Source organism: Muntiacus reevesi, chromosome 1, assembly GCF_963930625.1.
Source record: "Muntiacus reevesi chromosome 1, mMunRee1.1, whole genome shotgun sequence".
NCBI lineage: Eukaryota > Metazoa > Chordata > Mammalia > Artiodactyla > Cervidae > Muntiacus > Muntiacus reevesi.
In genome coordinates, this window is record NC_089249.1 from 220583495 (window position 1) to 220596040 (window position 12546).

Genomic DNA, 12546 nt, shown 5'->3' on the forward strand with positions numbered 1-12546 from the left:
CAGGACAAAGGCCATATACTTTTTAAAAATAAACCAGTATTATTCCACTTCCCACTTCAAAGCAGTGTTGACAAAGTGTGCATTAATAGACCTATGTAGACATAACCACCAAACAGCCATATTATGAGTCCATTCATGTTAACTTTACCTAAATTCCCTCATATTAATCTGGGTTTGGCAGATTACATGTAGCACATGCTGGCTGCATGTAGACAAAGATCATAGGCTTCACCAAAATCTAGACCTGGTTTATATCCCAGATCTGACACCTCCTGGGCAGATGACCTCAAGCACTAAGCTAATTAACTCTGAATTTCTGTTTCTTCCTGTGTAAAACAATGATCTATTTACTTACATGATAAGATTACTATGAGGATAAAGTCAAATTAAATAGGTTGTATCTAATACAAAATGGGAGATAGAATAATTAGTTTGCTTCCCATTCTGATCCCTTTCAGAACTGAGCAGAACAATAGGGTTCCTGTGGTGGTTCAGAGGGTAAAGAATCTGCCTGCAATGCAGGAGAGTTGGATTTGATCCCTGGGTTGGAAAAATCTCCTGGAGAAGGGAGTGGTTACCCACTCCAGTATTCCTGCCTGGAGAATTTCATGGACAGAAGAGCCTGATGGACTACAGTCCATGGGGTCATAAAGAATCAGACATGATGGATTGACTAACACTTTTACTTTTCACTTTCAGAACAATAGGACCAAAAAAAAAAACTATAACTCCAGTAACTTAGTAAATATTTTGAAGAAAGGAAGGAAGGGAGGGAGGCAGGGAGGGAGAAAAGATGCTTCTTTATTTCTCTAATTGCTGACTAGGGAGCAGTTTCCCTCAGACACCAAAATGATGCTGGGCTGATCTAACCATCAATTCCCAAGCCTGCTCCACAAGTACCCTGTGTATATAAGGGTTTGAAACAATAGTGTGGGGGCCCTGGAGGCCCTGAAGACACTGCATCATGGCTAAGAAAATATTTGTGTGTGTGTATGTGTGTTTCAGAGAGGCCCCCGTGTCCAGAAACCATGAACTTTATCTCAGATCTTGACACTTGCTCTTACTTACAATTCTTTTCAATATAGACTGTCTCTTCTTTCTGAAGCCGCTTAACTGCCTACATGTAAAAAAAAAAAAAAAAAAAAAACAGGAAATACTTAGGAGCCAGCAAGGAGAGAATTAAAGCTTTCAGTTTTGGAAAACTCATCCTGTCCAACTGCAGGGACTCAGGTATCTGCACAGGTAAGGAACCTGCTCACCTATATGGAAAAATATCCCAAAGGATGGAGAGTCACAATCTTCCTCAATCAGCTATTTCAGAAAAAAACAACCTTCTCTTCCAGGACATCCTTCTTATAATCCGCCTCATTCTACATTCATTTACCATGGGGACTTTGTTAAAGTTCTGGTCGGGAGGAGAACTAAAAGTCTTAATCACCCTCCACCTTCTTTCCTCCTGTCCATATGTAAGCAGTTTCTTTAGATGTTTCTACCTAGGTATTTTAATCATTATTTTTATTTGAAGTATAGCTGATTTGCAATATTATGTTAATTTCAGACATACAGAAAAGTGGTTTGGTTATAGAGCATTCTCTAGGATAGATCCACTCAGGTTTTATTTGATCAGAGTCTGTTGGAATGGCAATCCACTCCAGTATTCTTGCCTGGAGAATCCTATGGACAGAGGAGCCTGGCAAGCTACAGTCCATGGGATCACAAATATTTGGACATAACTTAGCCACTAACACTACTATTACTCCTCTTGGCTCAAGGTTAAAGTAGGTCAACTGACATTTCTAAAAGTAACTACTTGAATTTAGGCTGGCATTTGGTGACCAGTCACACACAAATTTTGGAGCTGTGAGATTTCAGAGAGCAGTCAGAAAGCTGTCTAAACAAAATGGCATGGTGCCACAAGTAGTGGCTTCAGGTCAGACTGAGTTTGAACCTACCAGTCTGGCATCTGCCATCTCTGTACCTGGGCTTTCTACCCTGTAAAACACATGTAACAAAGCCTATGTAGAACGTATGTATTCAGCACACTGAGCCCGATCCTGGCACACAGTAAGCCGGTAGGTAGAAATAGTAAAGCCATGTGTGTCTACAGACTGCAGGCTGAGAAATCCCAACAAGCTTACCTCTCCCCTCACCATCACTCTTCCCTGACCTATCTCAACAGATGGTGAAACTGCTCACAGATCAGTCATTCATTGTCTCCCTGGCACCAAGTTTAGATTTTGGCCACAATTACAGAGTGTCAAACAAATCAGCAGAACTGTGGAAAGTTTGTCCATAAATGAGGCCAATGGCAAGAGTGGCAGTTTTTCCCTCACAAATCCTAAACGATATCCATGAAAGCCCAATTCCATCACTGTGTTATAAAGTAACCACATGTACCAGTGTTTCTATGTATATCAAACAACCTCAAATATTCATCAGCGGAATTAGCTGTTTGTGCCAAGCCGCCCACTGCTTGGGAAATGCCTGACCATGTCTGTTTGCATCCCATAAAACCCAGACCGAGGTTGTTTTGATGTTCTAAATAGGTGTGAATTTTCACTACTTCAACAGCATCTCCTTTAGTCAACTGGATGAGCTTTGGTCTATCCGTTTACTTCTGTCATGCGTGGTGGTCTTCTTCATTCACTTAACCACTCAACAGCCTCATTCAGCTGCCATAACATGCACTGTTCATCATATTGCTCCATGGAACTTGTTATAGGAATACCATGAGGGAACATTCGTTTGGACAAAAATCACCCAGGAAATCAGAGTGATCAGTAAAAGCTTTCCTGGTCTTGGCACTATGGACATTTTGGGGCTGGTTAATTCTCTGTTGGGGAGTTGCTGCCCTGTGTACCCATGTTCAGCAGCACCCTGACCTCTTCCCACTACATGCCACTAGCATTCTTCCTTCTAGTTGTAACAACCAAAAATGTCTTCAGACAGTGACAAGTGTCCCCTGGGGGGCAAACTCACCCTCTGGATTACAGAGAACCTCTGGACTACAGCAGTGGTTTTCAATCTTTCACAAAATCAGACCAACCAAAGGGCTTTTGAAAACAGACTTCTGAGCCACCACCCAACGTTTCTAATTGGATAGGTCTGAGGTGGGCCCTGAGGATTTGCATTTTAACAGTGACTGATGCTACTAATCCAGGGATCACCTCTGGTTTAAGGAGATCTAGGTGCCAGCCGTTGGCATATCTAGCATGTTTGTGAAATACCTAATTCGGTGGTTTTCAGATTTGTCTGCAGATTAGAAATACCGGGAAATTGTTTAAACCTTCCAACAATCTAGCTGTATTCCAGACCAAATCAATCTCCACTTCTGGGGATGAGGCACAGGCACTGGTATTTTGAAGTTACCCAGATAATTTTGATGTGTAGACAGGTTTGGGAGCCATTGTTCTAAATATCATTACCTTATTTGTAATGTGGGGTTAAGCAGTTTATATCTTCTCAGCACATATGTCCTACAAGTCTCAACAGCACAGCTAAATCAGGAGAACCGACCTACGTGGGACTATGCAATCCTTGCATCTGTGGATGAGAAAATGGGGCAAATGTAGTTACAAAAACTTTCTAGTCATGGCACTCTGAAATTGGAAGGAGCCCTAGGAACAGGCAGCAGTTCACACTAATCATGGTAAAGATAGATATGATATGCTGTGCAAAGATAGGGCTCTAACGGGGAAACAGGAAGCCTTTTGGCATGTCCTGTTGAAAGGAGGTGGATTTCAAGCTTTAGCTTTCAGATTCTCAGGTGGACTCCACAAAGGACCTGCCCTGGCTTCTGAACCTCAGTCTGGAACCTAGGAAGGAAAAAAGTCAACAAGAGACTGAGACTCCTGATGGAAACTGCAGATTGGGACAATGTGAGGTGAGTAGGGGGATGAAATGGTAGATGGAGAGGTGGGGGAGTAATTTCAAACTTTTACCTCCATTTATGCAGCCCCCTAATTGACAAAGGGCAATTTTACAACTCCCCTCGTGTAAAACTTTGCAGCATTTAAAATCTCTAACTGGAAGTTGTTTTTGTTTATTTGTTTGTTTACACCACTCATCTCCAAAAATGAGACCTCTTAAATTGTAAAACCCCGGACTATGCTTTACAAAAAGAAAAGAAAAATCAGTCACACTGCAAGAGAATAAAAAAAATCATATCAGTGCAGAAAAATCATAAGGGAGAGAACAACAACTTAGGCTATATTTAGTCAACACCATGAAATGACCATTTACACTAAGGATTTCTTTGTTATTGTTCATTGTGGTAATTCTTTAATGTATGCTGGGTACCACTTCAGATCTAGGTAAGCTAGAAGATGAAAGAATAGAAAAATATATCCTCTTCCTCCATGGAACAGCTTGAAAGAAAAAGAATCACCCTGAATTATTTTGAGACACACACACATCACACATTCACTGCGTACACCACATTGCAGACATGTGTGTCAATACTGAGAAACAGTCATGAAAAGAATAATGAACGGTGTCAGGACAACCAAAGAAGCATCTCTGGGTGCAGGTACTCATGCAGAGCCCCACAGAGCAGATACTGAATTCAGATGGCTATGCCAGAGGACGGCCATAGAGGTAATAGTGTTTTGTGGATAAGTGTGTGTTTTTTTCTCAGCTACTCACCACACATCCTACAAACATTTCCAATAGTGAACCTCGTTCTGTGCAAAGAAGGAAAGGACAGAGTCAGTCACTAGAGGTAATTCTCAACCAAGATGGGAGATCCTGCGTGCAGTGAAGAAGCCCATCCTATCACAACAAAGAGAACCCCCTCCAAGGTTTCTGAGAGGAAACGCTTGGAAAGTAAATCTCCAAGTGGAAGAGACTAGGGACTCTTTGCATGTACACGTATTGACTATGTGATTATTTTGCAAAACTAATTTGCTTAAGTGAGGAAAGGAAGAGTTCTAACATTTATTGAATATGTATTATGCACAAGATACACTCTCAACATTTTTCTTACTCAACATCTTGAAATAACTCTGAGAAATTAGTTTTATTACCCATTTTACAGGGAAATAAGGTTATAAAAATTGTAATAGGCAGAAAGAAAGTGCTATTTAAGTTTCAGCTGCTATTAATGCCAAGATTATTACCAAAGAGCACTAAATGTATACTAATTATTTAAAGCTTTCAATAGTCCCAACAGTTTTTGAGATGAGGAGCCTAAGGCTAAGTAAATTGTCCAAGTCACAGGGCTGGGAAATGATGGAGCTGAGGTTTGGGACTGAGCTGCCTGACTCCAGAGACTAAATCCTTAAAACACAATGGCTTAAACTGGGTAAAACCTGCAAAAGACATTCTATCATATCTGCATTATTGCAGGTTCTACACATGTGAGTCCTTATTTTTCATTTGCCTTAGAGGAATGGGAGGGAATGGAAAGAAAGGTAACTGATAGTAGAATTTTAGTGCTGAGTTTCCCAACTGGGGACAATTTTGCCCTGCAGAGAACATTTTGCAATGTCTGCACTATTGTTTGTCACAACTGAGAGAAAATGCTTCTGGCATCTAATGGAAGAGCCCAGGATGCTACTAAATGCCCTGTAATGCATAATACAGCACCCTCCCTCAGCAGTGATCCATCTTAAAATGCCAGTTGTGCCAAGGTTGAGAAAGCCTACTCTAGAACACTTAGAAAAAGTTGGGATCTGGCCTAGAAAATAAAAAAATATGTTGACCAAGGCTCACGCTGCTTTCCCATTGGAAAAATGGGAATGTTTTACAGCTGTAAAATCTATGGAGGCTGAGCCACGTGAGATGCCAAACAATGCAAGCTGTGCCTGCAAGATGCCAAAACAGGGACAATATGAGAAAACGCTCTTTAAGGGAATATTTAAAATATACCTGAGATCTTACTTTTATTGAGGGAATGGTGGGATGAACAGATCAGGAGATCGTTGCCATTGAAAAGACTTTTACTTACAGTTCCCGTGAGGAGAGAAAATGCCACACTATACAAGACCATGCAGGAAAGAACTAAGGTTGGTCAGAATGTAGGAAGAGTGAGAGGAATGCGTACGTCAAAGTCTTATGCATTCACTGGGTTTTGTGGGAAGAACTGAGTGAGGCAGGGTAAGCAACTGAGGAAGTTTAGGATTACATTGAATAATAGTATCAGCGGGCTCTGGGCAACAGGGGTAATCTCTCATTGTCTGGGACATGGCCCGATGGTGATTCAGGGCATAGGAATAGTGTCCTGGACTCCAGAATCCTGATATTTGGAGGCAGATGGCTGGTTTTCACATCGAAGCCATTCTCCCAGGCAAGTTGTTTACCATGTATAAGAACTGGCTAACCCCCAAGAGGAGCAGTTGTTCCTGTCCTGTGAGCTATCAAGAAAACAAAGCATTGTAAAACAGAGAAAATAGATGCAGTGTGTTATATCTTAACTAAATGCTCATCTTGAATTGTTTGGGTTTAACAGTGCTAACTTCTCATGCTCAGCTTCAGAGACAGGCTGTGGGAGCAAGACCTGCTATACTCAGTATATTTGATTCAACTGAGTATATTTGATCTGTGTGGGTCCATTGTGAGCAGCCTGGAAATGGTGGAGTTTAAAGCCATAGATTAGAAGAGCCATATGACTTAGCAGGATGAGCCAGCATGAACACTGAGGAAAGGCTTTCCCTGTGATATACGGTGAGACCTAAGGCAAGATGTGTCTTCTAAGTTCCTTTGCACATTTAGCCATGAGAGGTGGGCAGTGGGTCTCAACTCTGTTGACACTTCAGAGTAGCCTGGGAGGTTTCAGAAGCACAGGTGCTCAGGGCTCACTCCCAGGGATTTGATTCAGGGAAACAGGAAATACAGATCTCCCATAGATTATATGGGCTTCCCAGGTGACCCTAGTAGTAAAGAAGCTGCTTGCCAATGCAGGAGACGTGAGATGCAGGTTCGATCCCTGGGTCAGGAAGATCCCCTGGAGAAGGGCATGGCAACCTACTCCAGTATTCTTGTCTGGAAAATCTCATGAACAGAGGAGCCTGGTGCGCTACAGTCCATGGGGTTGCAAAGAGACAGGCCTGAGGCGACTTGGGACACACCCATGCATTGTAAATTACAGCTTGCCCCTAATTTGTAAACTTGTAAATTTGTAATAGATTGTACAGCCCTGCTAGTGATTCTGAAGGACAGGCAAATAAAGGCCATAGATGGTCACATCTCTGAAATTTGTGGTGCCTCCAGCCCAGTCTCAGTGACCCAGCGGTGTCCAGCAGCTCCAAAATTCTCCCATATTCTCAGCTCATAATAGGACACTGGGCAGTTCAATTTATTTCCTTTCAATCTCTTCATTTGAGTCACTTGCTCTCAAACTCAAGACTGGCGATATAAATCAGAATTCAAGTCATTTCCTAGGATTTGGGACATTTGGAACCAAGAATCCAGGAGAACTCAAAATTTCAGGGAATTTACCTGGTGGAAAGCTCCCTGCAGGCTCACTTATAGCAGAATAAGCAGTCTGAGTTTGACCCTTGTCTACACTTTTTTAAAATTGCCTTAGGATGACATCTTTGCCATCATAGCTTGACATTGACTGAAATTGACTTTTCCTGAATAAATGTAATTTAACAAGAGAGAACTTTAAAGCCTCAGAGCCATCCTAAGGGAAACATTGAAACTGATTTACTTAAGCCTACCATGGCATCTACAGGTTTATACTTATCACGAAGACCATTTACTATCAAAAATTTTTAAAAGGGATCTTCTTACTAACATAATAAGACTTAGCTATAGGGAAACCATTTAAACGAGGTGACAGTTATCTATATGTTTTAAAGAATAATAATAGTATTAACTATATGCCAACAATTTAGAAAACTTAGACAAAATTTATAAAATTCCTGGAAAAACAAAGAATGCCAAATTTGGCAAGATAATTGAATAAACCATTGAGCATTAAAAATACTGTTTTGACCAAAAAATAAAAATAAATGAGGTGACAGTTATGAAGATGAGGACAACATACTTCCTGAAACCCATGTAAAAAATGATTATAAGCTCTGAACACAGTGAGTGTATCTGGGATTCCTGAGGGACAAAGTGGCAAGAGAAACACGGCCATGCCTGGCTCTGCTAGTTGATAAAGCACACTTTGTCTGCCACAGTCATAGGCTCTCATCTATTCCTAACAGAAGTGCATCACATAGATACCCAAGTACATAAAAATTTGTGTGTGCATGCTCAGTCGTGTTTGACTCTTTGCCACCACAGGGACTGTAGTTCCTACGCTCCTCCATCCACTGAAATTTTTCAGGCAAGAATATTGGAGTGAGTTGCCATTTCCCCCTCCAGGGGATCTTCTCAACCCAGGGATCAAACTCATGTCTCCTGCGTCTCCTGCATTGGCAGGCAGAAAATAAGAATTTTGAACCATATAATTCATATACGTGCGGGTCTAGTTCTCAGACTAAACATGAGAGTAAATGTTTCCTTTTTATAATTTTTTTCCTGTGTGCCTATTTATTCACTGGAAATATTGCTAAGAATGCTAAGTATATTTTTATAAAAACATAAGGTGTTCTAGCGCACTGTGGTTCCTTTTCTAACTTTTTGAAATGGAAACTTTGGTCAGTGATTTGTCTTTCCTCTTTTCTAGCGTTTGTATTCTGAGTTTTAAGTTCCCCTCTGAACACTGCCTTGGCTGAATGCCATGTGTGTTATAGTAGTTTTTCTTTGTGAAAAAAATGTCGACCCTATAGCAATCTGCAAGACTGTTAGGAAGAACTCCCACAGCCCCTTAGTCAGCCTTGCCAGTTACTTTCTGCTGTTCCTCTATCACCTTCTCTCTGACTCAGAGTGGATGCTTCTGAGCCCTTGGTGAACTCCTGGTGAGCCGGTTCCCTTTCCTCCCCACAGTGAAGCTCAGCAGCAGGCAGTCAGAGGGACCTGGAACCATTCCTCCTCCACTAACTTTGTTCTCACCAGCCTTTTTAATGAAAGCCGGCTGCACTTGTTCCTCTTCAGCATGGTGGTGGTCATCTACACACTTGCCATGGCCGGCAATGCTGCCATGGTCCTCCTGATCTGGGCAGATGCCCGGCTCCACACACCCATGTACTTCCTCCTCAGCCAGCTCTCCTTCTTGGACATCTTTTTCAGCTCAGTCACTGTCCCCAAGATGATAGCAGGCTTCCTCTTTGGATGGATAAGCATCTCCTTTGGGGGCTGTGGAGCACAAATGTTTTTCTTCATGCTCCTGGGGGCTGCAGAGTGCATCCTGCTGGCACTCATGGCCTACGACCGCTACGCGGCCATCTGTAACCCTCTGCGCTACCCGGTGCTCATGAGTCGCCAGACCTGCCTGCTCCTGGTGGCTGCCTCCTGGCTGGGAGGGTCACTCAACGCCTCCATCCAGACTGCACTGACCCTGCAGTTCCCCTACTGTGGCTCACGGAAGATTGCACACTTCTTCTGTGAGGTGCCTTCACTGTTGAGGTTGGCCTGTGCTGACACAGCCGCCTATGAGCGGGTGCTCTTTGTGACGGGTGTGGTGGTCCTCCTGCTGCCCATTGCCTTCATCACCACCTCCTATGCCTTAATCCTCGCAGCTGTGCTCCGGATGCGCTCTGCGGAGGGGCGTAAGAAGGCCCTAGCCACCTGCTCCTCCCACTTGGCAGTCGTCAACCTCTTCTATGGGCCCCTTGTCTACACTTACATGTTACCTGCATCCTACCACTCTCCTGGCCAGGATGATGTAGTATCCGTCTTCTATACCGTCCTCACACCCATGTTGAATCCTGTCATCTACAGCCTCAGGAACAAGGAAGTAACAGGAGCAATGAAGAAGGTCATAGGGAAGTGTGGGGTAGGTAGGACTGTTTAAGACCCAGCAGAGAAGGATCCTCACCTCTAAGATATGCCTGTGGCTCCAGGTGCCCATTCCAGGATTGCCTTCCAGAATGAGCTGTCTCAAATCCACATACAGAAAAGTGAAAGGGGCACTCCTCATTCCCTTCCAGCTCCCACACTTCAAAGAGATGCCCAGATGGCTTGTGTCCACTCCCCACTCACCTTCCCCACCTCAACAAACTCCAGGCCAGCTTCTCCATCCATCCCTTGTCTGAAGCAGCAGTCATTCATCTTCTCCATGTCACTGAGTGTCCAAGGGCTTCCCTTCCCTGCAAAGGGCCTTCATTGCTAGCTATTTCTCCAAACATCTCCTTTATTCTTCTCCTCCAGCCACAATAACTCTCTTGCTGTTGCTCAAAATTCCTGAGCACAATCCCACCTAGGGGTCCTTCAATGCAGAGGTCTCAATCCCTGGGCACTTCCCCCTACATGTTTGCATGGTTTTTGCCTTCACTTCATTTAGGAACTGCTCAAATGTGACCTTTTGGGATTCCTTCACTGGTCATCCTGTCCAAAATGTCATTCCCACCCCATCATCTTTTTCTAACTTCATTTGTGTATTCTACGTTTCTTTTTCACTTTAAATGTACGGGAGTACACAGGCTTTGATTCTTAATTCTGATTCCTAGAAGAATGATGGGCACAGGGTCCATCAATAAATACCAGTTGAATCAACAGATAAAGCTAAAGAACATTTTCTTACCTTATCCAATGTTGGCACTGTTGTTAGTTCCTCCTTGAAGATCTTTCTTCTGGCCCACCCCTTCCTATTGAGTGATGAGTGCCTCTGGACCTGGTGCCTACCCCTTCTCAATCCACACTCTCTCTTATCACTCTAATTCATGGCTATGACTTCAGTTACCAACTGACCCCAAACTTGGTCATATATTTATAAGCTAGCCAGATATCTCCTACAAGACTTTTAATACCTAACTCCACATGACACCCCACTGGATGTTTCAAAGGTACCTCAAATTCGTCACACCAAGACACAAAGTCATGATCTCACTTTCATGTCAGGTTGAGTGAATGTCTCACCAACTCAGGAGGTGTGCATTGCCACTCATATTCAGTCTCTCACAAAGTCCTCAAGACCGTCCCTTTGACTGTCAACGCTTACCTTCCCTTAGGGTGCATTCCCTTAGGGCTGCAGCTACCACTACAGTAGTCTAAAGACACAGTGGATGAGTCAGGAATGTCCAAACAGGTCTCCTTGCCCCCATTCTTACCACACTTCATGTACAAAACCACAGGTTTTTTCCTCAACATGTAGCCAATGAGATTTCTGAACACAAATCTAACCCCATGCCACCGACTTCACCCTATAGCCTCCTCTTAAATTGTTTTAGCAATTCCCATTGTTCCTTCACGTGTCATCCTCTGACACATGATATTTTTTTACATACATATATTGTTTGCCACCTGTCTTCTACTCTAAGGTAAGTTCCATGAGGACAAATGTTGTCTTTGCACTTGACACATAGTTAGCATTTATTAAATATTGAATAATGACTACATGAATGAATTAATGCACTCAGGCAAAACAAATAGTCTTTCCCATTGCTTACAAAGCCCTGAAGAGTCTGGTCTTCTTGGCTTCATCTCATGTTTCTTTCTCCTTAATCCTGCTCCTCTGCCCCTTCTTCCTTCCAGGTCATTTCCAGGGCTGTTCCTTTGCCTGGGATGCTGCTTTCTCCTCTGTGCTTAAAATCCTTCCTTCCTTAGCCCAAGTATCATCTCTTCAAGGAATTCTCCATAACCCCAAACTAAGTCAAGTTCTTTTAGATATGTCCCATATCCTTCCTAGCCTTTAGTTCTTCAATTAAGTCTGTCTTCTCACAGTGGGTGAGAGCAGGGAGTCTCCATGATATCACCACAGTGCCTAACTTTGCACCTGGCACATTATAATGCCTCAATAAGTATCAAAAAGAAAGAAAGGGAGAATAGAGGCAGAAAGGAGGGAAAGAAGAAGGCAGCAGGAAAGCAGGGATGGAAGAAGAGATAGAGACTGATTTGCAGTCTTGTACCTCCAAATTAGACCATACTTTGCACCATAAATCTTTGCTTATATAATGCAACTGCCATAAGAGATGCCACCAATCACTCTATGTATTTTAAGATGTCTCTAAAAGTCTTCAGAGGCCAGAAATCCATCCTGAAAGCCCAATCTACATCCTTTATACCAAACCTGGATAATAAAAATTGAGAACAGGCCAGCCTTTTCTTCCACTTCTGGTCGTATATAGTGAGGATCACATTGTGCTTCCAGAAGCTTCAGGGGCATCTTCAGTAGGAGTTAGCAGTGTAGCAGAAGACATCAAGACCAAAATCAACTACCAGACTGTCCCTTTTGACAGTTGCTTCCCCCACCAGGATCAGACCAGGAACTACTGACAGAACTACCTGACTTCCACTGCTATGAGAAGGCAATGACTGCTAAAGCGAGAGAGAGAAGTGGCATGTGCTAATGGTACCTGCATGTGTAAAAGTCCTTCTACCCCATATCCTGGGTATCAGCCTGCAATGACTGGCAGACAGAAAGAATGTTTCCTGGGAAGATGTGATCTGGCTCCATCCCACTTCCTCTGTCCTCCATCCTTCTCCCAGTGTGGTGAAGGAGAGCCTAAGTACATGGTGACCCCCACCCTAGGATCCTGAATCATGGCTTAACTA

General features: G+C 43.1%; 1 protein-coding gene across 1 annotated transcript; it reads left to right on the forward strand.

Moving 5' to 3' along the window:
* The first annotated feature begins 3854 nt into the window (after positions 1–3854).
* LOC136158007 (olfactory receptor 2Z1-like) lies at positions 3855–12267 on the forward strand. The gene is made up of 3 exons (XM_065919795.1): positions 3855–3883; positions 8881–9833; positions 12086–12267. The coding sequence occupies exons 1-3, from the start codon at positions 3855–3857 to the stop codon at positions 12265–12267; spliced, it is 1164 nt and encodes a 387-aa protein (XP_065775867.1).
* Positions 12268–12546: the final 279 nt, after the last annotated feature.

Bases quoted from the DNA above. Each gene is read 5' to 3' on its own strand.
- LOC136158007 (XM_065919795.1), top strand. From the start codon at position 3,855: ATGGAAACTGCAGATTGGGACAATGTGAG. The intron at 3,884-8,880 runs GTGAGTAGGGGG...TCCTCCCCACAG, and splicing joins GCAGATTGGGACAATGTGAG to TGAAGCTCAGCAGCAGGCAG. The intron at 9,834-12,085 runs GTAGGACTGTTT...AATTGAGAACAG, and splicing joins CATAGGGAAGTGTGGGGTAG to GCCAGCCTTTTCTTCCACTT.